Source organism: Tasmannia lanceolata, unplaced genomic scaffold (assembly GCF_043159265.1).
Source record: "Tasmannia lanceolata isolate RefF3 unplaced genomic scaffold, GAP_Taslan_0.1 ptg000004l, whole genome shotgun sequence".
Classification (NCBI taxonomy): Eukaryota; Viridiplantae; Streptophyta; class Magnoliopsida; order Canellales; family Winteraceae; genus Tasmannia; species Tasmannia lanceolata.
The window spans coordinates 10,723,212-10,749,914 of NW_027518681.1; the positions used below are offsets into that span (position 1 = coordinate 10,723,212).

The window sequence follows — 26,703 nt, forward strand, 5'->3', positions numbered from 1 at the left end:
AAAAAGAGACGACCTTTTGTGGTCTACTTTAGACCTTTTGTGGTCTCACACTCAAAATGATAATGAGTGTGAGACCCACTACCCTTTAATGATGAGTGATTTAGAGTGTGAGGCACGCAGTGGGTCATTATCAGATGTCACTATTACTACGCATTTTTCCCTTATTTGTGACCTCAGCTTCTACTTTAGACATTTCGACGGTCTGGATTTATGAACGGTGAGGTGGCGAAGACCGGGAAGACTTTGGATCCACCTTCCACCTTTCCTTCTCACTTTTTAAGAGATGTCACTATTAATACGCATTTTTTCCTCATTTGTGAGCTGAGTTTCTACTTTAGACATTTTGGACGGTCCAGATTTATGAACGGTGAGTTGGCGAAGACTGGGGAGACTTTGGATCCACATTCCACCTTTCCTTCTCTACATATATATCTAAGTTTAAGCTAAGAGTGAAACTACAACCGAGCTTTTAGTTTGGAGATAAACTTGTTAAAAATATGAGGGGTTTTCACGCGTATAGTATTGTTGGGGTGTTGTGGTTTGTGAGTGTGTGTTGCTGCTTCTACGGAGGCCAAGCATGTTTGGTGGAAGAGAGAAAAGCTCTCTTGCAATTGAAAGATTCCATCAACGACTATCGAAATAATGCTACTTATTCTGGCTTGAAAGATTGGGTTGGAGAGGATTGCTGTCAATGGTGGCAAATAACATGCTCTGATTCTTCATCTCGTGTGATAGAAATCGACCTTGAATTTGAGAGGGATCGTTCGTTTGGAGTGTGGTATCCTAATGCTACTCTGTTTGCCCAATTCAAAGAATTGGAGTCACTAGATTTGAGTGAGAATCAGATCGGTGGATGGGTTATGCCAAAAGGTAATACTCGTTTCCTCCAATTTTATAAAATCCTTCCTCAAATTGCATAAAAACCCTCAATCTCTTCTTTTCTTAGGCAATTCAAAGATATTGATGGATGTTTCGCAAATCAAGTTTTTCTTTTAGTTCAACAAAGACCAAAATATGGATTGACCGTCTATCTATTCTTCTGGAATTCTCCAAAAGGAAAAAGAACAAAAACAACAGTGGACAAATGGTAATTTGAAAACAGGGATATCCAACAATCATTACCTACATGAGGCCCATATATTTTTTAGTATTATTATAAAGGGGGAGGAAATATAGTCATCAGCACCTCACTCTCTCATTGTCTCTTCCTTTTTGCACGGTTCATTCAAATGAAAAACTTAAACGACATTGTATCTTGGGTGGAATATGCTAAACCAAAGCAGCCAATCCTTGTTAGGTATCGAGTCTAGATCGAATTTACAAACTCACACACATACAAAAATTCCAATAAATATTTAGTGGAGTAACAGTCGATAGAATCATATTCTAACGACATGCCTTGGATGGAAATTGAATCACGCTCATGATTTGTATGAAACTTCTTCTCTTGTTTTCTTCTTTGTTTTCTCATTTGTAAAAAGCTTGTTTTCACTATAATTTGCTCATTTCTTGCATGATTATGTGGTTTGAAAAAGCTAGTATATTTGGATCATAGCTACAACAATTTTGAAGCACTTCCACCGTGTTCTTACATACGAATAACCTGAAAGGAGACTTACCTGGTATTCTGCATTTTGTCATTTCATTTCTGTGTTTGTTGAAGCAGTGTGAAAAATCAAACAGTAGATTTTTTCCATTTAGAATTAGTGATGTGGAACAGGTGAGTAGGAAATGGGCCTTAAGCTGAACAACTTTGATCTCTATGGACTGAGGTGTTTTAGGTCAAAATTCAAGTTTAATTTTTAGAGAAACAACATACTATATCTTGAAAGATTGTTATGGATGAGGATTTATCAATAACAACTCAGAATCGATCGGCTGAAAAGAAAGACGTAAAACAGAACGTGAACTCCAACTCATTAAAGAACATGTTTCTAATTTTCTTAGCCCATAGATCGCTTAGGGAAATCATCAGATCTGATCACTATGGATGCAGAACTGACTTAGTAGGTGGAAGCTAATGGAGATTCCTTAATTTCTCTTCAGACTTGTCATTTGAACATAGATGGGACTGATTACATTCAAAGAAATTCAAGATAAAGAAGATGAAATGGAGCACCTTACTTGGAAGGAATCTCTCACTCCTTAGAGCTAGAAGCTATTCTAAACTCTCACCAAAACTTCCAATCTTACTTTCGAAAACTGCCAAAAATGAAACTCTCTATTTATAGAGGGAGAGAAGCCTTCTAGAAGATGCTGCCATCTTGTGATAGCTCAAGCCAGCTTGCTTGCTGAGGTGGCATGCCACATGGCTTCTTGTAAGGCTCCCAATCATGTGGTCCCTTCTTGCCCAAATGGTCCCCTTTCTCTAAGCTCCCAATTGATTGACACATGGTGTGTTCTTGTGCTTTCAAAGCAGTCCCACTTCTTTATGGAACCCTCTAGTTGCCACATGGCTGCTGAAGTGGCAAACTTGTAGCCCCCAAAGCATTTCAACAAGCAGTCCTCCAAACCGATTATGCTCTACCATCCTTTCTACCCTATATTGCCTCTCATATTACAACATTGACATTACTTCATTTAATCCCCTGTACACATAAAGGAAAGTAAAAATTACGACTACTCTATGCTAGAAAGAAACCTGCGCTCCGCGTACCTGCATCTACATCAAACTCACCCCCTCTCCCCCCCCCCCCCCCCCAAAAAAAAAAAAAAAAAAAAGTGGCTTCAGGGAATCTGTGCCCTTTGTTTGACTGATGCAATGAAGCCAATTCCTGGGTCAAAGACAAAGCTTTCTTTAACAAGGACCTTCGCCCGAGGCCTATCTGTGTCAACACCTTGCCTCCTTGTCAATGGTGTATCGCACCACCAGGCTACTGTTGATGATACCTTGTCTTTATCTCCATGTCCGGGAATTTTTAGATTTAAGAGATTTGAGAGAGCACGACTGAGATGAGATGAGGGTGACTGAATACTCTATCGTATTTTGAATAGAGGTAAGGGAGATGATATTTTCAGTACTCCCCCTTGCAGTACGCATGCGCCGTCAAAAAGCGTTAATGTTGCCAACTGTTCATGTCAAATCAGGTTATAAGGGGGGCGCGTGCCTACTGCAGGGGGTGGAAATATCATCGCCTTTTTTGTTTCGTGATTTTTAGTTGGTGATTCCAAGGGAATTTTGTCTCCGCGCATGTATTCCCATTTCCAAGTAGTGGGCTTTTGAATGTGACTCTATCTCTGTGGAGAAACCAACTTGATGATCGAAGTCTTCCATCATGTCTAGGAAACCTTTCGTCCCTGGAAGATTTAAGTTTATCATATAATAATCTTAGAAATCCACGTGGCATGTCAACAGGTACGGAGTGGCAATAGTATTTTCTCGTCCGAAATGATAATGGTTAAAGTAGTTTTTCTCTTCAGTTTCACTAATCTCATAATTTCAATGATAAGATGATGCATATAATACGCTCTTGTTATAGGCCTTAGGGTATCTGGGGATCTTCAGCAGCTGCACCCTTTTTCAATTTTCGAAAGGCAACTGATCACGGCACAAACTTGTTTTGACAATAGAGAAAATATATTAATAAAAAGTTAACCTTTTTTCTTTCTGGAGAAACCTTGGAGAAACCTTAAAACGAGGATTGATTGATCAATAGGCTAGTATCATGTCTCATGGCGAAATCAACAAATTTTCCTTCCTTCAATTTTTAAAATAACACAAATACTCATTAGATCAATTGTCTATTCGGTTTTAGCAAAAACTACATATTTTTGTTGTAAGGTGGGGTCCATTGTTTGGTTATCCAAGCCATTCAACAAATGCTCATATGCTGGTGGATCAATGCCATACAAAAAAGATTTGTTTTTCTTGGACAAATTAGGCAAAAAAAGAAAAGAAAAGGGAATAAAGGGGGTCAAAATCCATTAGGCCAAAACCGAAGATCCTAGGTTCGATAGAGATCTTTCTCCAAGATGACTCTCCACTTTCCCCCACACGAACACGCTCATGATTAGATTAGGCTAAAGAAGCCCTTGCATGATCATGTACTTCTTGACCCAATGCAACAAACACGTTCAACTCACCCATACATGGGTGCCAATATCATTTCTTCCCCGATGAAGAAATATTACAAAATATGTCCATCTCTTGGCCCCTTTGGACACTAGATGGCCTGTGGGCCCACATCCTAGAGAGAGATTCCCACTCCAATGTCCCCACAGATGTTTGCTAGACTCTTATAGAGAAAATACAAGAGAAGAAACGTACAAGCTAGCCCACTAACTATTTTGGAGACTTACATACACCATTAATAACTTAGGAACTCAAAACACATTGACTAGTCAAAGACCTAAAGACATAGTCTACTAAAATGGTCATAACTTGTCAACCACTTAGCAAAATAAATATCATAAATATCCATTGGAAAGATAATTCAAAAACCTACAACTTCTTAGTTAACTATTTTTCCTGATTCGTCCATCTAAAGGTTCAAAAACGTGCTTAAAAATGACCAGAATCATTATGACGGGAATTGCAACTGGATCAGGCTCGAATTGGCTTGTCCATGATCTTGGGCTGGAGTTGGCCTTTATTCTTGGTGGATTCAAGTTGGGCTTGGGCGGCCTTGTGTTGGGCTTGAATGCAGGCTGATCTTCTGAATTGCTTAGGGTGGTTCATGTGGGCTTCAAATTTGTCAGCCACGTGGATGTGGGCTGCATCAAATAATGATTTTCTTTTGTGAGTACTTAATGTGGTTCACTCTTTATGATAAGACTAACTAATATCCATTCCATTAAAACTTTATTTTGTGCTCGTGGTTAATCTTCCTTTGACTATATCCAAATGTATACACTTTACATATGATATCAATCACCAAATTTAGTTTCAACATTAAATTTAAAAGTCTCTCGTAATCATGATCAAACACTAAGGTCCTGTTTGTTTTAGATTTTGAGAATGGATTGTGAGTTCAGAACTGATTACTGACTAAAAATTAAAAGTAATTTTGAGTCCAATAATCAGTTTGGGACTCACAAACAATTCTTAAAATCCAAAACTTGGGGCTTTGATGCATGCAGGCATCATTACAGGGAAGTTGGTGGTCATGTGAGTCACACCGTTGATTGATCTAATCTGTTTATTTCGTCAGCATTGCTTTAGTTCTCCAAAAGCCCAAGTGTCACTCCAAACTAACACTCGTAACATCTCACAATGTGTCTATCCAAAAGAAAACAAGGCCTAAGAATCACTTTTTTAGCTTTTTTCTTTAAAGTAATATAGAAATCTGAATTTTTTCCTTTGCATTGAAAGGAATTTGTTTTTTGGTAATAAATTAAATGTGCTCATATGTTTTTGTCTTCAAAACTTTCTTGTAGGTTTATGCAGCTTGAAAAGACTCAAGACTCTAGATCTCCGCTTTAACCAATTTGATAATCGAAGTCTTCCATCATGTCTAGGAAACCTTTCGTCCCTGGAAGAATTATATTTATCAGATAATAATCTTAGAAATTCATGTGGCATGTCAACAGGTACGGAGTGGCAATACTATTTTCTCGTCCGAAATGATGATGGTTAAAGTAGTTATTCTCTTCAGTTTCACTAATCTCATAATTTCAATGATAAGATGATGCATATAATACACTCTTGTTATAGGCCTTAGGGTATCTGGGGATCTTTAGCAGCTACACCCGTTTTCAATTTTCGAAAGGCAAACTGATCAAGGCATATAATGACTGTCATATTCGGTTTTAGTAAAATAACACAAATACACATTAGATTAATTGTCTATTCGGTTTTAGTAAAAACAACATATTTTTGTTGCAAGATGGGGTCCGTTGTTTGGTTATCCAAGCCATTCAACTCATGCTCATATGCTGCTGGATCAATGCCATACAAAAAAGTTTTGTTTTTCTTGGATAAATAGGTAGAAAAAAGAAATAGAAAAGGGAATAAAAGGGGAAGAAATGGAAATTGGGTCCATTGGTGCACACATACTCAAAAACTACTATTGAGGCATTTTCAATTACCCTTGGGGCTTTTGGTCCATGCAGGCATCATCACAAGGTAGAGTTGGTGGTCACGAGAGTCCCACCTTTGGTTGATCTAATCCGTTTATTTCATTAGCATTGCTTTAGATCCCTTAAAACCCACGAGTCACTCCAAACGTACACTCCTAACATCTCATATGTGTATCCAATACAGACAGGGCATAAGGATCACTATTTTAAGCATTTTTCATATAAGTAATATAGAAATTTGATTTTTTTCCTTTGCATTGAAACGAATTTGTTTTTTGGGTAATAAATGAAGGGGAGTGATAAATCAACCCCCATATATCTTAAATCCACCCTGTTGAGAAAATCCGCCGGACAAAACAATCCCATCGTGCACAAATTAAATGGAAAAGTAAATAAAATAGCCACAAGATGAACACCAAGATTTTACGTGGTTCGGCCAAGCCTACACCACGGGCAAGAAACACAATCTTCTCCAATGAGAAAAACAAAATACAAGGATTACAATGGATTAATCTCAAACCCACAAACCCAAACAACCCGATCGTGCACAAATTAAACGGAAAAGTAAAATAAACAAGCCACAAGATGAACACCAAGATTTTACGTGGTTCGGCCAAGCCTACTCCACGGACAAGAAACATGATCTTCCCCTATGAGAAAAATAAAATACAATGTTTAATTATCAAAACCCAAGATCTTCTCCATTACATTGAGTTTAAATAGGCTAATGAGATCCTTATTCTAACTTTGGAAACTAAAAACAAACAAAGAAAGTAGCAACTCTAATCTAGGTGTAAAGATCTTAAACAATTTTACATTAAAAAATTAAATAGAAAATAAAAGCTGTTTTAGATCTCATTCCTATTGGGTACTAATTAAAAGGAATTTATTGCTATTTAGCTAGACTTAAGAAAGGAATCTGCTAAATTATTAAACTAAGAAAGGCTAGTTTCCTAAATCTAAATCCCACGGATTGGCACTTGTTGCCATGGTTGGTAACTTGGTAAAATGAAACTGATATCTTTTAGGTAATGATTCAAATGGTAACTTCCTAATACCGAATGGTAAAATTGGAAAGCAAGATGCCCTGCATTAGATTCCGTTCCTTTTGTTCGGCTAAGGAGGCAATGAAGCCAATTCCCAGGTCAAAGACAAACCTTTCTTTAGCAAGGCCCTTCGCCCAAGGCCGATCCATGTCAACACCTTGCTTCGTTGTCAATGGTGTATCGCACCACCTGGTTACTTCTGATGATGCGTTGTCTTTATCTCCATCTTGAATTTCAAGTAAGCTTTATGCCCCAAGGCTATCCTCACGAATCAAATGTTTCTGCCAGAATGTCCTATCATGATCTAGAAAAGGACCGTGAAAGAAAATTCTATTAAGTCAAAATGGTCCCTCACTCCCTTGTCATCTCAAGATCTAGGCCATCCACTGCCCACACCCCTGGGCACAATATGGTCGTCCTCTGCAAATGCCATCGACTCTCCATGATCCTCTATGAAGTGTTGCTTGTATCTACGGCGTCAGATTGACAATCCTCCCAAATCTCAACTTGTGTACCACAATCCTCACAAATCTCACTTTGTGTGTCATACTCCCCTGTCTCCACACAAGAATCATCAACCTGGTCATGTACACACATCAATTGATGCAGATCGCCACTTTAGATCAAATTTCATGCTAGTTCCCAAATGTTAGCAGAAAACTCTGAAGATCTGATCTTCAAGACTTGGATCTAAATGCAAAGCTTTCACCAACAATGATGAAGTTCTATCTACTCACTCTCCAGAAATGAGTTTTAGACTTCTGGTCAGGCTGAGGCTTCGCTATCACTTTATTCTTTGTGATATTAATGCTCGCGAATCTCTATACTGCTGCTCAGATTGAACTCTCAGATTGAAGTTTCTTCTAACCAAGGACTTTTGATTCGTTAGGATTCGGTTGTGTTTCAGTGATGGAAGTTGCAAAGCAATCTCAGTTTTGCAAGCTCCAGGTTAAAAGAAACTCTCCAATGATTGCTCCTTAGTAAACTCGATTTGGCCAGATCCAGATTAACACGATCTAGCTTGTTGTTTGACAATAGCTCATTGGGTTGGAGTTCAACGAGGTTTGCTTCGCTCTCTGAACTTGTTCGAGTTTATTGTGAAGAGGAGAAGTAGATCCAGAGAAGATATTAAGAAGTATCAAATTGGTAACTGAATACCTTCAGCTCTGAGTTCTCCCGTTCTAGGAAACTCAGATCTGGCACTTGAACCCAAGTATTGGAGGGGGGAAAATACAAACGAGAGAGAAGGAGCAATAGGACCTAGAACTTGCAGAATTCTAGAGTGGAGAGCTGGAACTTGTAGATCCGGAATGCCTTTGTATTCAGGTGGACCGAAGCTCAGCTTCAGAAAACTATCGCCTCAAGCCATTATACGATGTTGATGAATAACAACAAGCAGATGGCAACTCAAACTCCACATAGTTGATTTCCACGATAACATAGCACGATGTCTTTTCTTCTTCCAGCTCAAAATGGATCAAAGGTTCAGCAATACCAATACTCAAATAACAGTGTTTGGATCGAACAACCAGAAAGAATAGAATTTTCTCAAAAACAGAGTGCCGGTGGTACTCTGTTTCTGTGTTCTTGTAGAATATAAGAAACAAAAGTTGAATCCTTCAAGATCAAGTGGATTTGTTGTTTTGTAGATGTTGACTTACCTACTTCTCCAAAAGCTTAAGCTATTGGAGAAAGGCGTTATTTATCTTTTATACTTTAACACTCCCTAGCACGTGTGACCCACTTGGCAAACACATGGCACATGTGGTCCCACTTTGGGCCGACCATTGCATGTGGATTTTCGCTATCCGGGAGGTTTGAACTCGAGACCTTTGGCTCTAATACCATGTTGACTTACCAACTTCTCCAAAAGCTTAAGCTATTGGAGAAAGGCGTTATTGATCTTTTATACTTTAACAGTAGAGATGTAAGATGATAACAAGTATAGGATCCACAATACTTGTTGTTAACAGTTAGCACTCTGTATTCCATTAAGATGAATTATCAGTTTTCCCAAAGACGAATGATCTGTCATGAAGTAGTGTAACAAATTAGTGGTTTCGTTGCCTCCTAGATGACTCCTTTCCCCATTTCAATTCTGTTCAAAGAAGGCTTTCGAAATTTCATGAAAAACATGAATAGATTCATGCATTTTCTATTTTGATCTATTAGATCTTTATGAGGAAAGATCTCAGATATGAAGTCTAGCAATGAAGGCAGAGAGGAGCGAATGGATTGCACGTCCAGAACAAAGAGAAAAAGAACACTCAAGGATGTGGAATCAAACAGTGAGGCTCTCCTCCAATTGCTAAATCTCAATAACTCTAACTCTCATGAAAACAGAGAGAATTCCTCAAGTATCCTAATAATCTACAGTTCGTGTGACGGGAATAGTTTTCCGGGTATGGTCCAAGGGAAAAAAACAATGGAGGCAAAGCAATGTGATGCTTTGTTTTTTATTTATTTTGTGAATAAATTCAATGGAAAACTATAAACCTCTCAATGGAGGAAATATGATCGACCAAAGAAGAAGGTCTTTGTCATTCCTTGACGTTCTGGTCATGAGGCTTTCCATTTGAGTTGCTTGTGGAGTAATCTCATATTGACCTGAACTTAATCCACAGTACTCTCAAGCAAATCATTAGATTATAAATTTCAATCAATTTGGGTTTGGGATCAATCAAAGCAGGGGTGAAAGTTGAGCCATTGGCCTTACAAAATTTCTGCAAATTTGGTGGACTTTTCGACAATTTCTATGGAAATTTTGGTGGACATCTTTAAAATTTCGATGGGAATATTTAATATTTCAGTGGAAATCTTGTAAATAAGCATGAAAATGAAATTTCAGAATTTCAGAGAAATTTTGGAATTTCAATGAAATCGTGTAAAACAAATGACTCATTGTGAATTTCGTTTCGGTCTTGGCCGAAATCCGAAATTTCAGCCGAAATTTAAATCCATGCCACCGGTCTGATGCCTTGGAAAGCAGCCCTCACTTCTGCTTTGTTAGATTCCTTGATACCAAAAGGCCCAGAGAAGGCTCGCTTAGTATCACCAGTCTTGTCTCTAATAAGGCCTACAATGGGTTGCCAAAGCTAGAACCATCAAAATTTAACTTCAAAGAACCAGGGTGTGGAGACCATCTAGGAGCCATTAACACCTTTTGATCCAACTCATGAAAATACACCCCTGCCCAACATCGCCTGATATGTGTTCCTGAATATAATTTAAACCAAGGGAAATAAATTGTAAGCAACATAATCCTCTCAAATGAGGGTGCGCTTCTGACCATGATTTTGATTACATGAGCATTCTATTCCATCCATAATCCCCAGAATGCGGCCAAGAGAATGAACTTCCATAAAAACAGCCTTTCCTAGGCCAAGGCGCAAAAAATCAAGAACCGACGAGATTGACAGTATGACTGGGAACATCCAGATTCCAAACCTATCGAGAATTTTAGCCTAGACAGGTATAGAATACTTACAGTGGAGGAGCAAGTGATCCACAGTTTCGCTTGCTCTATGCAAAGGGTAAAATAATCTATAATGAGCATATGGAAGCGTCAAAGTTGGTCAATAGTCTAGATTTTGTTCTGGAAGGCTGTCGATTTGAAAGCGCAGAGTGGATGGAACCCTCCAAAATCTAGATAACTAGGATGAGGCCATGAGACCAACCATGTGGTTCTAGTCCGTAGCCTAATGGACATCTCATCCATCATTTTAGGGCCTACAAATTAAATATTAAAGCTTTAGCCTCTCTTAGCAGAACCTTTAACAAGAACTAATAAATCAAGGGCTAGGATCATCTGATCAAGATTGAACAAACAACAATGGGTCATATTTGTGTCCTTCGATTGGATCAAGGGAGTTGATCATGTCAATAGGGCATAAAGTAACCATTAGGGGAAAAAAATTATGGGTGACATTTTTAGCATTTTTCATAGAAGTGATACAGAAATTTGTGTTAGTATCTAAGTCAAATAAGAAATGTGGAAAATTGATAGTTCCTCTTGCCATGATGATCATATTGACATTGCTTTATGACATGTGCTACCATTGAAAATGCATCTATCTTCGAGTATTGTTGATCACTGGAATGATTTTGCAATATAGCCAAGTCGTGATGCTCAGATCAATAGAATCTTTGGCCTTACCTTGGTATATCAAAGAAAAATCATAAGAAATTTGAGATCTGAATATCTCTTGCTCCCGTCAATCAGAAACTGATATTAATAAAAGAGATTAAGGCGTTAATCCTCCTAGTGAAACACACCTTCCTTCTTAAAGTTGAACTTCTAATAGATTTAATCTTTAATTTATCTAAAATCCATTTTAGCAAAAATCCTAAGCACGGATTAATAAAAAAATCTAAGTGGCAATGTCGGCTACCCTATTAGATCTCACGAGAGATTATTCCAGCATTCTCCCAGTGGTCCATATTGACACTTCTATGTTCTGGGTAAAAAAAGACCGGGCTTTGGACACTTCAAATTTCTGAAGTATGGGCATACATCATTTCCTTTAACAAATAATCTCTTTAGTCTAGTCTTTTAGGGAAAATGTACATTCATGTAAAGAGAACTAAATATATAGATCATGGCAGCAAATACCCAAATAATGAGCATTACATTCCATATAACACAGAAATAATGGTGCAAGCCCGTTCTAGGCTTCTTGGACTAAGGATCGGGAGAGTGACAAATAGATACTCAATTGCTCAATAACTAGGATACAAGAAAGCAGATTTACGTAAGCTCAGTAAAATGAGCGTATCTCCCTCGATATAGGTCAGAATGACTGATTCCAAAGCCAAAATTTCAAGGACTCAAAGATCTATAACTTTGATAGCAAAAGTTTTCTTAGATTATCATTATAGGGTGCTTGAAAAATTACTTGAAGTGGATGAATGCGAATGGACAAAATTCTGGAAACAGAGTGGGATATGATAGGGTAAGATAACAACTTCAATGGCTACTCTTCAAGGTTGCCAAGTAAGGTGGGTAACATCAATTCTTCTAGATTGATGTCTGCAACTCTTCAAGGATGCAAATGATAGTGAAAGCTCATAAGGAAGGAGTGAAACTCTTCTAGGTTTCAATGATGAACTCTTCAAGGTTCAAAAGAAATGATATAGGCAATTTTTCATTCAATAATCAACTAAAAACCTCATTACAGATGTTTACTGGACTCTTATAGAGAAAATACAAGAGAAAAAACGTGCAAGCTAGCCCACTAACTATTTTTGAGACTTGCATACGGCATTAATAACTTAGGAACTCAAAACATAAGTCAAAGACCTACAGACATAGTCTTCTAAAATGGTCATAACTTTTCAACCACTTAGAAAAATAAAGACTATAAATATCCGTTGGAAAGATAATTCAAATACCTACAACTTCTTAGTTAACCATTTTTTCTTTTTCATCCATCTAAAGGTCCAAAAACATGCTTCAAAAATGACCAGAATCATTATGGCAGGAATTTCAACTGGATCAGGCTCAAATTGGCTTGTCCATGTTCTTGGGTTGGAGTTGGCCTTTCTTCTTGGTGGATTCAAGTTGGGCTTGGGCGGCCTTGTGTTGGGCTTGAATGCAGGCTGATCTTCTCATTTGCTTAGGGTGGTTCATGTGGGCTTCAAATTTGTCAGCCACATGGATGTGGGTGCATCAAATAATGATTTCCTTTTGTGAGTACTTAATGTGGTTCACTCTTTATGATAAGACTAACTAAAATCCATTCCATTCAAACTTTATTTTGTGCTCGTAGTTAATCTTCCTTTGACTATATCCAAATGTATCCACTTTACATATGATATCAATCACCAAATTTAGTTTCAACATTAAATTTAAAAGTCTCTCGTAATTGTGATCAAACACTAAGGTCCTGTTTGTTTTAGATTTTGAGAATGGATTGTAAGTTCAAAACTTATTACTGGACTCTAAATTAAAAGTAATTTTGAGTCCAATAATCAGTTTGGGACTCACAAACGATTCTTAAAATCCAAAACTTGGGGCTTTGATGCATGCAGGCATCATTACAGGGAAGTTGGTGGTCATGAGAGTCACACCATTGATTGATCTAATTTATTTATTTTGTCAGCATTGCTTTAGTTCTCCAAAAGCCCAAGTGTCACTCCAAACTGCCACTCGTAACATCTCACAATGTGTCTATCCAAAAGAAAACAAGGCCTAAGAATCACTTGTTTAGCTTTTTTCTTTAAACTAATATAGAAATTTGATTTTTTTTCCTTCGCATTGAAAGGAATTTGGTTTTTGGGTAATAAATGAAATGTGCTCATATGTTTTTGTCTTCATCATTTTCTTGTAGGTTTCTGCAGCTTGAAAAGACTCAAGACTCTTTGTCTAGATAATAACCAACTTGATGATCGAAGTCTTCCATCATGTCTAGGAAACCTTTCGTCCCTGGAACATTTAAGTTTATCAAATAATAATCTCAGAAATCCACGTGGCATGTCAACAGGTACGGAGTGGCAATAGTATTTTCTCGTCCGAAATGATGATGGTTAAAGTAGTTATTCTCTTCAGTTTCACTAATCTCATAATTTCAATGATAAGATGATGCATATAATACGCTCTTGTTTTAGGCCTTAGGGTATCTGGCAATATAATTCAACTCATGCTCATATGTTGGTAGATCAACACTATTAAAAAGAATTTTATTCTTGGACAAATTATGAAAAAAAAAAAAAGAGTCACACCTTTGATTGATTATTTCTTCAGAATTGCTTTAGTTCTCCAAAAACCCAAGTGTCTATTCGAAAGAAAACAGGGCCTAAGAATCAATATTTTTAGCATTTTTCTTACAAGTAATATAGAAATTTGATTTGATTTTTTTCCTTTGCATTGAAAGGAATTTGTTTTTGTCTTTCGTCATTTTCTTGTAGGTTTATGCAGCTTGAAGAGACTCAAGGCTCTATGGCTAGATAATAACCAACTTGATGATCGAAGTTTTCCATCATGTCTAGGAAACCTTTCGTCCCTGGAAGGTTTAGGTTTATCAAATGATAATCTTAGAAATCCACGTGGCATGTCAACAGGTACGGAGTGGCAATAGTATTTTCTCGTCCGAAATGATGATGGTTAAAGTAGTTTTTCTCTTCACTTTCACTAATCTCATAATTTCAATGATAAGGGTATCTGGGGATCTTCAGCAGCTGCACCCCTTTTCAATTTCGAAAGGCAACTGATCACGGCACAAACTTGTTTTGACTATAGAGCAAACTCATCTTGTCCACATGGATGGGGAAATCATATAATGACTGTCGTAGGCCTATGAAAAATATAATAATAAAAAGTTAACCGTTTTTCTTTTTGGAGAAACCTTAAAACGAGGATTGATTGATCAATAGCGAAAGAAATAAATTTTCCTTCCTTCAATTTATAGATTAACACAAATGCCATTGTTTGGTTCTACAAGCTTTCAACTCATGCTCATATGCTGGTGGATCAATGCCATACAAAAAAGTTTTGTTTTTCTTGGATAAATTAGGCAAAAAAAGAAAAGAAAAGGAAATAAAAGGGAAAGAAATGGAAAGTGGGTCCATTGGTGCGGTGATCAGAGGAGAATCCAAGATCTAGGTCAAAATCCATTAGGCCAAAACCGAAAGATCTTGGGTTCGATGTAGATTCAAGAACAAGGTGAACCCTAGGGAATCCGAGATCAATCACGGAGATCCTCTCCACCTTCTCCCACACGAACACGCTCCTTTAGGGCGGTTGCACATTTAGATTAGGTTAAACTCTGAAAAAACCACCCGAAAGTTGTCTTTATAGGTGTTTAATATGAAGCCCTAACCCAGGTTTTGCAGACAGACAAAAACACCCTCTTTGTCCAAAGATGGCGGCGAATTTGCTTAGGGGTACTTTCGGGCATTTCAGTTAGGATATGCCTAGGCTCAACATCAAGTCCGACAAATGGTCAAGGGTGTTATCAAGACCGTTGATTTAACGGACTATCATGAGGCAACCCATACAGTCCAATCAAAGATCCCATATGTTAGATTAAGGCCTACAAATATCAAAGCTTTAGCTTCTATTGAGGATAAGGAAATGGGACATAAAAAAGCTTTAGCTTCTATTAGAGAGGCGTTAAAGGGGACAAATGCCGACTCCAAGGAGCGAATTTATCAGATACATCGCACATAGGCACAAGGGTGTGCGTAACCAAGGCCCTCGATCTGCCAAACCATCATGAGGCAACTCATATGCCCCTAGCACCACACCTAACGGCCATCCCATCAGTAAGATTAATTATTGAATACAAATATGAAAGCTTTAGCAGCTTTTGATGTGAGACCTACTAAATCAAGGCTCAGGATCATCTGATCAAGATTAGGAAAATGATTAAGAGCCACTTTTGTGGCTGTCCGCAAAATCAACAGAATTGATCATTTCTACATGGCACAAGTGGGCCCAAATAGTGATCAATAGGACAAAATTATCTAAGAGTGATTTTGTTAGCATTTTTCATATAAGTAATATAAAACTTTGAGATTTCTTCCTTGCATTGAGAGCAATTTGTTGTTTAGCAATAAATCAAATGGGTTATGGGTTTTTATGTCTTGGTCATTTTTCTTGTAGGTTTATGTGGCTTGAAGAGACTCACACATCTAGATCTCCACAGTAACAATCTTGATGATCGAAGTCTTGGATCATGTCTAGGCAACCTCTCCTCCCTGGAATATCTGGATTTATCAGAGAATAATCTGACATTCACATTTGGGGCCATCTCAACAGGTACGGGGCAATAGCTTTGATAGGGGCAATAGCTTTGATAGGATTTTGTTATTTTTCTGACATAGTACCCGTTTTAAGAAAAGTAAACTATATATTTAATAAAGAAAATGGGAAATGATATTCCCACCCACTCTTTTAAGACCTTTGGATCTCAATGGTCACCACCCAGATCAATACAATGACTGCCATATCTTATAGGTATATCATCTCTACTAATATAAAAAAGGTATCTCATCTCCACATGTTTACAGGACTAATTATGTTATTATTTTGAGTGGTCAGGGTTGGCCCAGACCGGTCTGGAGAAACTTCCTCCAGCCCCTCTAATAGCAAGGAGTGTGGAAATATCAAATCCACATGGCTAGGATCAAGCCTAGGATCAACATTAAGTTCCACATATGGTCAGGGGTGTAATCAAGACCGTTGATCAAGTGGACCATCATGAGGCAACCCATATTGTCCAAGTCTTAGGCCTAACTGAGATCCCATTCGAAAGATTAAGTCCTACAAATATCAAAGCTTTAGCTTCTTTCAATAGAATCCTTAAAACAAGGCTTGATTGGTTAGTATCACTATATTTTTTTAGCATCTTTCTTTCACGATTTTCTCAAACATAACGTAATGTTTTTTCATTTTCCTAGCAAGAGGGATATTTTTGTCTTCAAAACTAATTATGAATGTAACGTTACACACATGACAAAGCATGATAACCTCCCTACATACCATTATTGGGGACGCGGCTCCGGTGGGAGATCATACATTGTAAACATTATCCTGAATATCGAGTAAATTTGTAATACTTAGTGTTTTGGGGACGTCTTGTCCCCGGCAGTTGTGTTTTGGGTATTAATAAAATTCATTACCTTTTCAAAAAAAAGAGTCAAATAACACAAATACACTTGGGCCACTTTTGGATACCTCATGTTTTTGTATTTGGATTTGGACTTGAGTTTGGATACAAAATACATCAATCATCCTCATGCTTATGCTGTATGAATTCGATTGAGAGTAGAGAGGGAGGGAGGGAGGGAGGGAGGGACGTGTGGCTGCTGCTGCAGCAAGGTCCAGGAGTAGCGAGGGTGAAGGTAACTGCCACAAATATTGATTTCCAAATAAAGTCTTGCAGAACAGATTTGAAAATCGAATTTTTTCACTGTTGCAGCTGTTTTAGGAATCTAAGGATCTGATCCAATTCCAAATCTCAACTGCAAATGTGAGAAATCCAAATCTAAATCTCATGGGTATCCAAATGTGGCCATAGGTCAATTGCCTTCGTTGTAAGGCGGGGTCCATTGTTTGGCTATCCAATTCATTCAACTAAATATATATAAAAAAAAATTATGGAGAAGATAAGCAAAAAAATGACATAGGGAAGAAATAGCGAATGGGACCCCAACTTGGGCATTTGATGTAGGACGGCATCATCCGGAGGAAGTTGGTGGTCTTGAGGGTCCCACCTTTGATTGATCTTGTCCATACATTTGATAGGCCTTACAATGAGTCAAGGTGTGAGAATATTATTTCCCAAAATATGACTATTTACATTTACACTAATAAATTGGAAAAAAAGAAAAATAGAATTTTATGAGAAACTTATTTTTCAACGAAGAATTTTAGCTTGCCTCATAATCATACAACGGGGCTTCCTATCATTTTGCGACTTCAATCTAATTTTGTCACCATTTTCTCTCTCTTATTCTTACAGGGATTTGCAAACTAAGGAGCTTAAGTGTCTTGAATCTCGGGAACAATTCAATTGAGGGTCGTATTCATCCATGCATGGAAGGCATGCATAACCTGCAAAAGCTTTATCTCTCCGACAATCGCTTTACAGGGAAGATTCCTTCATTCATTTTCAACAACCTAACGCAGATACTCTCCATTGATCTTTCAAATAATCAATTCATGGGTATGTTCTCATTTTCTTGTTTTGCCAACCTCTCGCAGCTCTCAATTGTTGACCTTTCAAACAATATGCAATTAGTGGTCGAAACCCAACACCCACATTGGGTTCCTACTTTTCAACTCAATTGCTTGAGTTTAGAAAATTGCAACCTCAACCAACTGAGCAATCGTACCATTCCTAGCTTCATTTCAACTCAGCTTAATTTATTCAATTTAAATTTGGGTCATAACTCTCTTAAAGGGACCATCCCATCTTGGCTATTGTACAATACATCATGTCAGGCCTTGTTGTTGAGCGGTAACTTGTTCGAAGGCTCAATTCCTCAGTCTACCCGCAACACTATATCATCTGTCAGTTTTCTAGATATCTCTGACAACAATCTGTCTGAGCCACTTCCTACAAACATCGGCACACTCTTCCCTCAGTTGAATTACTTCAACCTATCCAAAAATATTTTGCAAGGTAGGATCCCGTCATCCATGGGTGAAATAAAAAGCTTAAAGGTATTGGATATATCTTGCAACAACCTTTCAGGAGAAATGCCACATCAACTCACCAAAAAATGCAATCAGCTGGTTTACCTAAACGTATCAAGTAATAGATTGCAAGGAGACATTCTCCCAATTGATGCTAACTTGACACGATTGCGGTATTTACTTGTCAGCCATAATAATTTCACTGGAGTAATTCCATCTGGCCTATTAAATAGCCCTGACTTGATGATTCTTGATATACAAAAAAATACCTTATTCGATACTATTCCTAGTTGGTTATTCTCCCTCTCAAAATTGGTATCAATTCTTTTAGGGCATAATTTCTTTCAAGGACACATTCCAATACAACTGTGTCAACTAAGTAACCTCCATACCTTGGATCTCTCCAACAATTATTTTTCTGGAAATATACCTTCTTGTCTCAACAATATAAGTTCATGGAAAAAAACAGAGCAAATCCAAATTTCCGTTGTTGAATTCAGTCGTGTATCCTCTCTTCCACCTATGCGTTCTTTCTCCCCAAACGGCATAACTGACTTTTACGATCCTAGGCCTTCAACTTCTTTTACCACAAAGGGTATAACTTACTTTTACGAGGGCCTTCCTTTTAGCTTGATGACTGGAATTGATTTGTCCATGAATCAATTGGAGGGTGATATTCCATTCCAAATAGGAGACTTGGGAGAGCTTCGCTCATTAAATTTTTCCAACAACCTGCTAACTGGCTATCTTCCACAATCCTTTCAAAACCTAAAAAGCTTGGAGAGTTTGGATCTTTCTCACAACAAGTTAGTTGGGAGAATCCCTTATGAATTGTCTCAACTGGATTCACTTGGTGCTTTCTCTGTCGCCTACAATAACCTATCAGGTAAGATCCCTTTTGAGAAACACCTTATCACATTTGGTAAGGATAGCTATGAGGGAAATCAAGATCTTTGTGGACCACCACTAGAAAGAAATTGCTCCTTGGAAATCCCTTCACAACCTCCTAGAGATGAGGGAAAAAATTCTAGGGTTCTTGATAATCCTGTGATTTTCTACTCATTCGTGGCAATGTCATATGCTTTGGGATTTTGGGGAGTCATCGGCTTTCTCATCCTCAACAAAAATTGGAGGCATAAATACTTCAGAGCTATGGATGCATATATTGACCGGTCGACCGAGAAGCTCTCTGAATTCCATAGTTACTTGAAAAATTGTTGTTTCAAGTAATGGTACAATTTTCCTTTAGTTGTAATGCAAAATGATTGTTGGAACTAATAATAAGCATTATCTTGAGTTTTAAGGCAATAATTTGCTATCTTTGCAATGAATGGCTTATGATCATAAAGATCAAACCAGATTACCCAAAGCAATGGTGGCGATCACTCCATATCAACAACTATATAGTTGGGATGGCACAAAAAAACAACTGCTCAAACTTTTAATAAGTTATTGTTAGATAATCATCACCTGCATTGTGAGGATCTTCCAGATTGTGTTGGATGTTCCTAGCAATCTCTTTAGACTAGAACATCCTCTCTAGAGTGATAGCTGAGATATCTTCGACATACAGACATTTTACTAAGTAATTACACAAAGTTTTTGAATTTTTGTATGAATGGTAGTTTAGAAACTATTGACCTAGGAGGCGTGTCTCACAGTTCACCATTTTGGTCCTCTTCTTCTCATATAATTTTTTCTATATTTTCATCTCCTGCAATTGTGCTCGTTGCACCGCCGACTACGATAAAACCCGGAAGTGGAAGAAGAGGAGGAAATAGTAATATGCAGCCAAAGGGTGCATAGATCTAGTCCTAGACAATAAACAATTGACATTTAGTTTTTCTGTTTTAAAGTAGAAAGTTTGAAAAAATAAAATTCGATGCTTTCTTTTAATAGTCTAAGGAAGAAAGCTATTATTTTTCTCAAATATTTGAGAAAAGATAGCTCAATTTCTTCATATAAAAATTTTCTAAGTATGAAGAAAAGATAAATGTGTAAAATAGGGCTTTATAAACCTTGTTCTTGTCATGTTCCACAGATTGCCACATCCAATGTGGATGTTATGTGTCAGATATATCAACTGATTATATGGCACATCGTACACACTCATCAAGATATATATCATTTACCTTAGTCATTGGAATATGGAAAAGGGAGATGATAAATTTGCACCCCCGGTAGGATGATTCGCACCCCTTTAAGGTGAATTGACAACAAAAAATGTCCAAAAGCATTAAAAAGCGTAAGACTTTAACGCTTTTTGACGTCAATTCAAGTTAAAGGGTGTGAATCATCCTACAGGGAGTGGGAATTTATCATCACCCCATAGTAAATCCACAAAATATGCCAAAATGGTTGAGGTCAAATTGTTATAGTATATCTACAACTGCACATGATAACCTGTCGGCAGTTCAATCCCAGCTTACCTACCTAAGAAAAAAAAGGAAAGTAATAACCTTTGCTTGCTTATGAAAGCTTTCTAAAACTTACAAAAGACTTCAAGCTCTTGCTAGCAGGCTTGAAATCCTTTAGGCCCTGTTTAGATGGCAATAATTTTGTGGAAAAGTTTGGAAGGGAAAATATTTCTAAAATTTCCTACTTGTTTTTCAAATGAAAAAGCTAATTGGAACCGTCAATATTCAAATTTTATTAAGAGGAACTTACAATTTATAATAATATCCTTCCAAATTAACCATAATCATATCATTTCCTTCTAAATCGTGGAAAGGAGAAAATTTTCCAAGAAAGTTTTTTCCATCTGAAATGTTTTTCTTGCAGTCCAAACGGGTTGAGATTCACCATTGGATCATCTTGGTGGTAGATTAGGCATGTTGGTTAAATGTGGCAATTTGGCCAAGATGAGGCACTTAGATTAAATTAGTATGTAAGTTAGATGGGGCAAGCCAAATAAATTAGGATATTAGATTTGATTTGATTTGGTTGCATATTAATAATGTAGGTAGGTTTGTTAGAAAAGTAGATTAGATTGTGATTATATCTTTCATGTTCCTTTCAGTGTTCTATTTAAACACTCTTACTTCATTGCAAATTATTCAAGAAAATCCAATGGTGATCTACCCTCAATCCAATGGATCTCACATATTCTAACACAAGTGTAATACATTCCAAAGAAGGACTTCAAGGCACGTAAAAAATACAACACTTGCTAAAGACTGGCGTAAGTCTGCTAGCTAATGCTAGTAGTTGACGGGTTAGAACTGCTACACGCTCTAACACCAGACAGTATCGTTGGAAGGGTATTCCAAATCAAACCAACTAAAACGCAGTAACTCATTTTGGGTACAACTTCCATCCAAGACAGAGGAAGAGCAATGAGTGCAAATGGCAGAATCCTGGTCCTAGAGAGCTCAAGATTAATACAGATGCCTCTCATGAAATTGAAGGAGCTGGAATTGGTGGAATTCTTCGAGACAACAAAGGAATGGTTCTTGGTTTATTCTCCATTGAAGTCATGAAAGAAGAGATTTTTGAACTAGCGCTCTCAGCCATTTACGTGGGAGTGAAAATGGTGCAAAAATGGGGAACCCCAAATCTATGGATTGAAGACGATTGATTATTTGCAGTAGATGTAATTACGGTGAAAATTCAAGCCCCATGGAAAAAAAATCCTTATGATAATCCACATTCGAGAAATCCTCAACACTTTGAAAGCCTGGTGCATAACTCACATGTCGAGGGAAGCAAACTCGGACGTAGGCTTCCTCCCAGAGTGAGGTTGCCCATGCAAGGGAGAAGATGTCCCTCTTCCCCTCATCTCTCCAATGCTCATGGAAATAATCCAGTCAGATAGGGAAGGAAAATTGTACTCTTGTTTGTAATTTGTTCTCTGCTTTCATCTGTTCTTCTTGTATTCTTTCCTTCATTGTGGCTATCCATACCTTATCCAGTATGGTTTTGTTAGTGTGGAGATCCACACCTAAGAAATACTTTCATTGTAGTTATCCACACTAGAACATATGACAGCCATCCTCACTAGCTTAGCTTTTTTCACCGAATCCATCCGCACTTTATAAAATACTCAGTGTGGGTGTCCACACTATCGTAAATTTTGGGTGTGATTATCCATACTAATAACATTTTAAGTATAACTATTCACTATAGTACATATTTTCAGTGGTTGTCCACACTATAGCTTTCTACACCTATAGTGAAAATTTTACTGCCTATAAGATCCTACTTGTGATTGAAAATGAGCATGGGCTTTAGGATTATACTAATGAATGGTGGAAATGAAGTAATTGATCACGAGAAAGTAATGTAAGAATCAAATGGTAAAGAAGTGACTTATCGAATGAGTTGAGGCATGAATATGAATCTGCTATCCATAAGGCAAATATTGCCGTCATAAACGACAAATCGATGGTATATATGGGATCTCCAATGCATGCCTCCAGGATACAACGACTCCGCTCAGAGTTGTGCACTCACACAGCCGGGACGCCTTGAGAACATGATTATGTTTGCCATGATAAAAAAAATAGAACGGAAAAGGAAGCAAACTTTACTAGAGAAGCAGGGAAAGAACAAACATATTCTAGAATAACTTTTACGTATTCTCGATCGAATATTTCAAAAAATTAAAGAGACACGATTAATGAAAAGTTATGTTAAAAACTGTTTTGAAATGTTTCCATGCCTCGGAATGATATTCCAAATCAAAGCAATTGAAAACACGCTACCCAAACCTCGGAAAACGCGCTACCCTTGGAGATGATGCGCCCCCTTCTGCACTGGGTTGATCGGTCTCTTCCGGAATCGATATGTAGGGATGCGGGTAGAGCTCACCTTAAAAGCTAGCCATTAACGGGAGGATGCACATTCCCTTATAAAGCCCATCCACATCTATTACACTTCCGATGTGGGATCTTTTCTTTCACGTGGATCCCCCAACAATCTCCCCCTCCATGTGGAGACAACACGGGAACTACGAGATCTTCCTCGAGGGATATTTTACCATTCTCAGAGGCATACCGGGATTACCGAGATCTTTTCTGAGGGATTTTCCGTCCTCGGAGGCACACCAGGGTTACCACGGCCTGGCATTGATACCACTAATTGTTTGACATGGTATCATATGCAAGGGTCCCTAGTTCAAACCTCCTTGATAACAAAAATCCATATGCAATGGCCAAATCCAAAAGAGGGGCCACATGTGCAACATGTAGGCCAACCCTAAAAGAGGGGCCACAAGTGAGGGGGGTGTTAAAGTATAAAAGATTAAATAATGCCTTCTCTAACCGCCTAAGCTTTTGAAGCAACTGGTTGTTTGACACGATCCCTCGAACTCATCACCATCCGTGCCACAAAAGATGATAAAAGATGCAACCAAAAATGAATCAATGGAGTTTCTAGAGAAGAAAACAGATAGCTTTTATAGAGATGAAGAGACCTCACCAGAAAGTGGTTGTTCTCCCTTTTTGAGATTATTATCGAAAGAGAGATTTTGTAGGGAAGAATAGACATGAAACGTCTCCACCCCTCCTAAAAGCCCTCTTAACATTTCCACTTTCCCTCATTAATAGGTTTTAATGTCTCCCACTGTTTCAACCCATAAAAAGTGTCTTTCATTTTAGCATTTTCCATTTTCATTTAGGCCCTGTTTGGATTGCAAGAATTTTTCGGAAAAGTATGGAAAGGAAAAATATTTGAAAAAATTCCAACCTTTTTTTAGACAACCAACCCTATTCAATTTTTACGTAGGGGCCCTCAAATTTATGATAGTATCCCTCTAAATTAACCAAACAGGGTCATAGAAAGAAAAAAAATTGAAGAAAATATTTCATTCGGAAATATTTTCTTGCAATCCAAACATGGTTTTAATGTTGGTCATCTTTCGCATGCGTATTTATTTTCAATTGAGCAAGGTTTGGTGAAGTTTTATTTCATTTACTTACCTTTGCTTTGTACTTTCCTAAATGAAGTGTTCTTTACCTACATGTATCAGGATATATAGGTCCCACCCATATCATTTAATCTAGACCATGTAACAGATCAATACACTCACATAATCTTAACTATTTCTAAAAAGGCAGCACAGTGCACGAGGCTCTCGGTGCTTTGCAGAGAGACTGTTTCCATGACTCGAACCCATGACCACTAGGTCACAATGGAGTAACCTTACCGTTGGACCAAGAATCTTAACTATTTCTACAAATGTATTTTTTTATCATTATTTCTTCTGTTCTTTTCGTGATCATCCATTTCTAGGATCTTGACCTGATGGTTACGATGATTAGCTGTGTGCTTTTTGCAGGGTTGTAGATCAAGGTGGGCCCATGACGATCTGATGAGTGATTGAGACGATGGTGTTGTATATATGAGAGATTCACCCCACTTTTGTAGTTTCCTCTGGATCCCATTCCTGCAACATTGCCTCATGTCCGATGGCGATGAAAATGGTGGATTGGAAATGACCTTTAGTGTCCTTATATGGGAAGTGATATATTCGTCCCCTTTTCTTCCTCAGGCCACCCCTCTAGTGCATTTATGACTACTCTTTTCAACAGGGGTGGCCACTGAAGAAAAAGGGGCTAGATATCATTTCCCGTCAAAAAGAGAATGTGGAATACACAATTGCAAATTAGTGGGACCACCACCCATGAATGTAAGGTGGGAAACTTGGTGGGCAGTGATTCAGATGGTCGTCTGAAGTGTATAACATGGCATAGATGGATAATTGAAATGGAGATTAAGAGATGACCTTTCCTTGAAATTGTGGGTCCTCTTTCAGTATATCTGGGAAATGATATTGTTTCCATTCTTTTCCAATATTTTCACCCATTTTCGTTTATCTTTTCCTAAAAACGATTGCATTTCCAAACTTTGTTTGATTTTTAAAGGAAACAAAAGGAAGGGAAAAAAATGCAAGAAAACCGAGTAAGAAATATGCCACCAAACCAATACTCAATTCACGATAGAGTAGAGTAATTATATTGTTAATGTGCATCATTTGGGCACATTGTATGACAAAGGGGCATGCCCCACAAGGACATAGTAGGTCCCAACTTAGGTCGATCTAAATCGCCCATTTCATGTTGTGACAAATTGTAATGGTGGATGAACAAAGCGACTCTTTAGAACAAAGAATCAGAATAGGAGAGAGAGGTAGGCAAGGCACCACAAAGCTTTGAGCTCCCGTTTGGTTGCCGACTTTTTTTTTATTCTTGAGACTTTTGTGGAATTTTTGCAGGAAACCCACGTTTGGTTGGTGGGCTCAAAATAATCCTAGGAACCAAAATAACCCCGCACGAAACTCCAGGAAGGAAAAAAAATACTCCTAGGAACCAAAATAATCCCAGGAACCAAAAATAAGCTTGCAGAAGAATTTTTTTCTTCCCAGCAGTTCAAGCAACCAAACAAAGCTTTCCCACCATAGTCCGGTCAACCAAACATGGGAATTTATTTTACTGGGATACTTCCAGGGAGTTTTTTTCCCACCAAACTTCCAGGAAGTTTTTTGTTCCACAAAAATCCCAAGAACCAAAAAAATTACGGCAAGTGTTTGCTTGTAGATCAAGGTGGGCTCACAATAATTTGGTCTAGATCTACCAAAGATGGGTCGTGTGGGTGTAATGAGTTTATGGCCGACTCTTTTGACTCTTAGTTTACTAATGATCCCCTACCGATATCTTTGACCCGTGTTGAAACGATATTAGAAAATAATTATTGAAAGGTTGATCATCTTTCCCTTTCTCACCCTCACCTGTATTCACATTGAAGACTTTAGAGGTGTGGTTACGAAAGACACCCTGTGTCGCACAATTTTAGAATACCATGGGAGTTGTCTCTAGTAATAGAAAGAGAGATTGGTTTGGAAAACAAACAAAAGTTGGGTTTCTTCTTTTGTGTAAGCTGAGCTTTTTCTTTGAAGTTTGGACCAGGGAAGCAGGATTCGTACATGAGGGTGGGGATTCGCGATTCCCCGAATCGCGAATCGGAATCGTGATTCGATTCGATTCCCCGATTCTGGGGAATCCCGATTCCCAAATTTGGGAACCCCGATTCCCAATTTATGAAAACCCCAATCCCCACTTATAGGAACTCCGATTCCCAGGCGATCCCCAGCGAATCCCAACTCCCCAGCGACTCCCAGCAATTCCCCGGCGAATCTCCGGCGAATCCCCGGCCGACTCTCTGGTAAACCCACGATTCCCGCTTCCAACGATCCCATGAGCCTTTGATTCCCGCTTTCGAATCCCGAATCGAATCCCGCTTTCAATTCCCGCCTTGGCAACCATGGTTTGGACAGTGGAGGACAGTTAGTCTGAGTGGAAGACTTTGAAATTTCGATCCTCATTCCACCTTTCGTTCTCTACATATATCCTATGTTATGATCGGAGGGTAATTAAAGTTGATCTTTAGTTGGAGTTTTGGGTTTGGGCATAAAGGTGTTAAAATCATGAGTATTTTAAGTGCATATAGTATTGGGGTGGTGGTGCTGATTATGAGTGTTTGTTGCTGTTTTTATGGGTGCGA

At 38.1% G+C, this 26,703-nt stretch overlaps 1 protein-coding gene across 7 annotated transcripts in view; it reads left to right on the forward strand.

Annotated features, from left to right (window-relative positions):
* The first annotated feature begins 364 nt into the window (after positions 1 to 364).
* LOC143875440 (uncharacterized) overlaps positions 365 to 26,703 on the forward strand; it is a 236,315-nt gene continuing 209,976 nt past the window's right edge. For 2 of the 7 annotated variants that reach the window (XM_077376989.1, XM_077376987.1), the window contains exons 1-5: positions 365 to 870; positions 5,377 to 5,529; positions 13,394 to 13,546; positions 13,971 to 14,123; positions 15,667 to 15,822. In XM_077376989.1, coding sequence (XP_077233104.1) covers positions 498 to 870; positions 5,377 to 5,529; positions 13,394 to 13,546; positions 13,971 to 14,123; positions 15,667 to 15,822 — 988 coding nt within the window. In that variant the 5' untranslated portion in view covers positions 365 to 497. Of the gene's footprint in view, positions 871 to 3,252; positions 3,356 to 5,376; positions 5,530 to 13,393; positions 13,547 to 13,970; positions 14,124 to 15,666; positions 15,823 to 26,703 lie in introns of those variants that run through there. The other 5 variants (XM_077376986.1, XM_077376985.1, XM_077376983.1 and 2 more) reach the window with 4 other exon arrangements.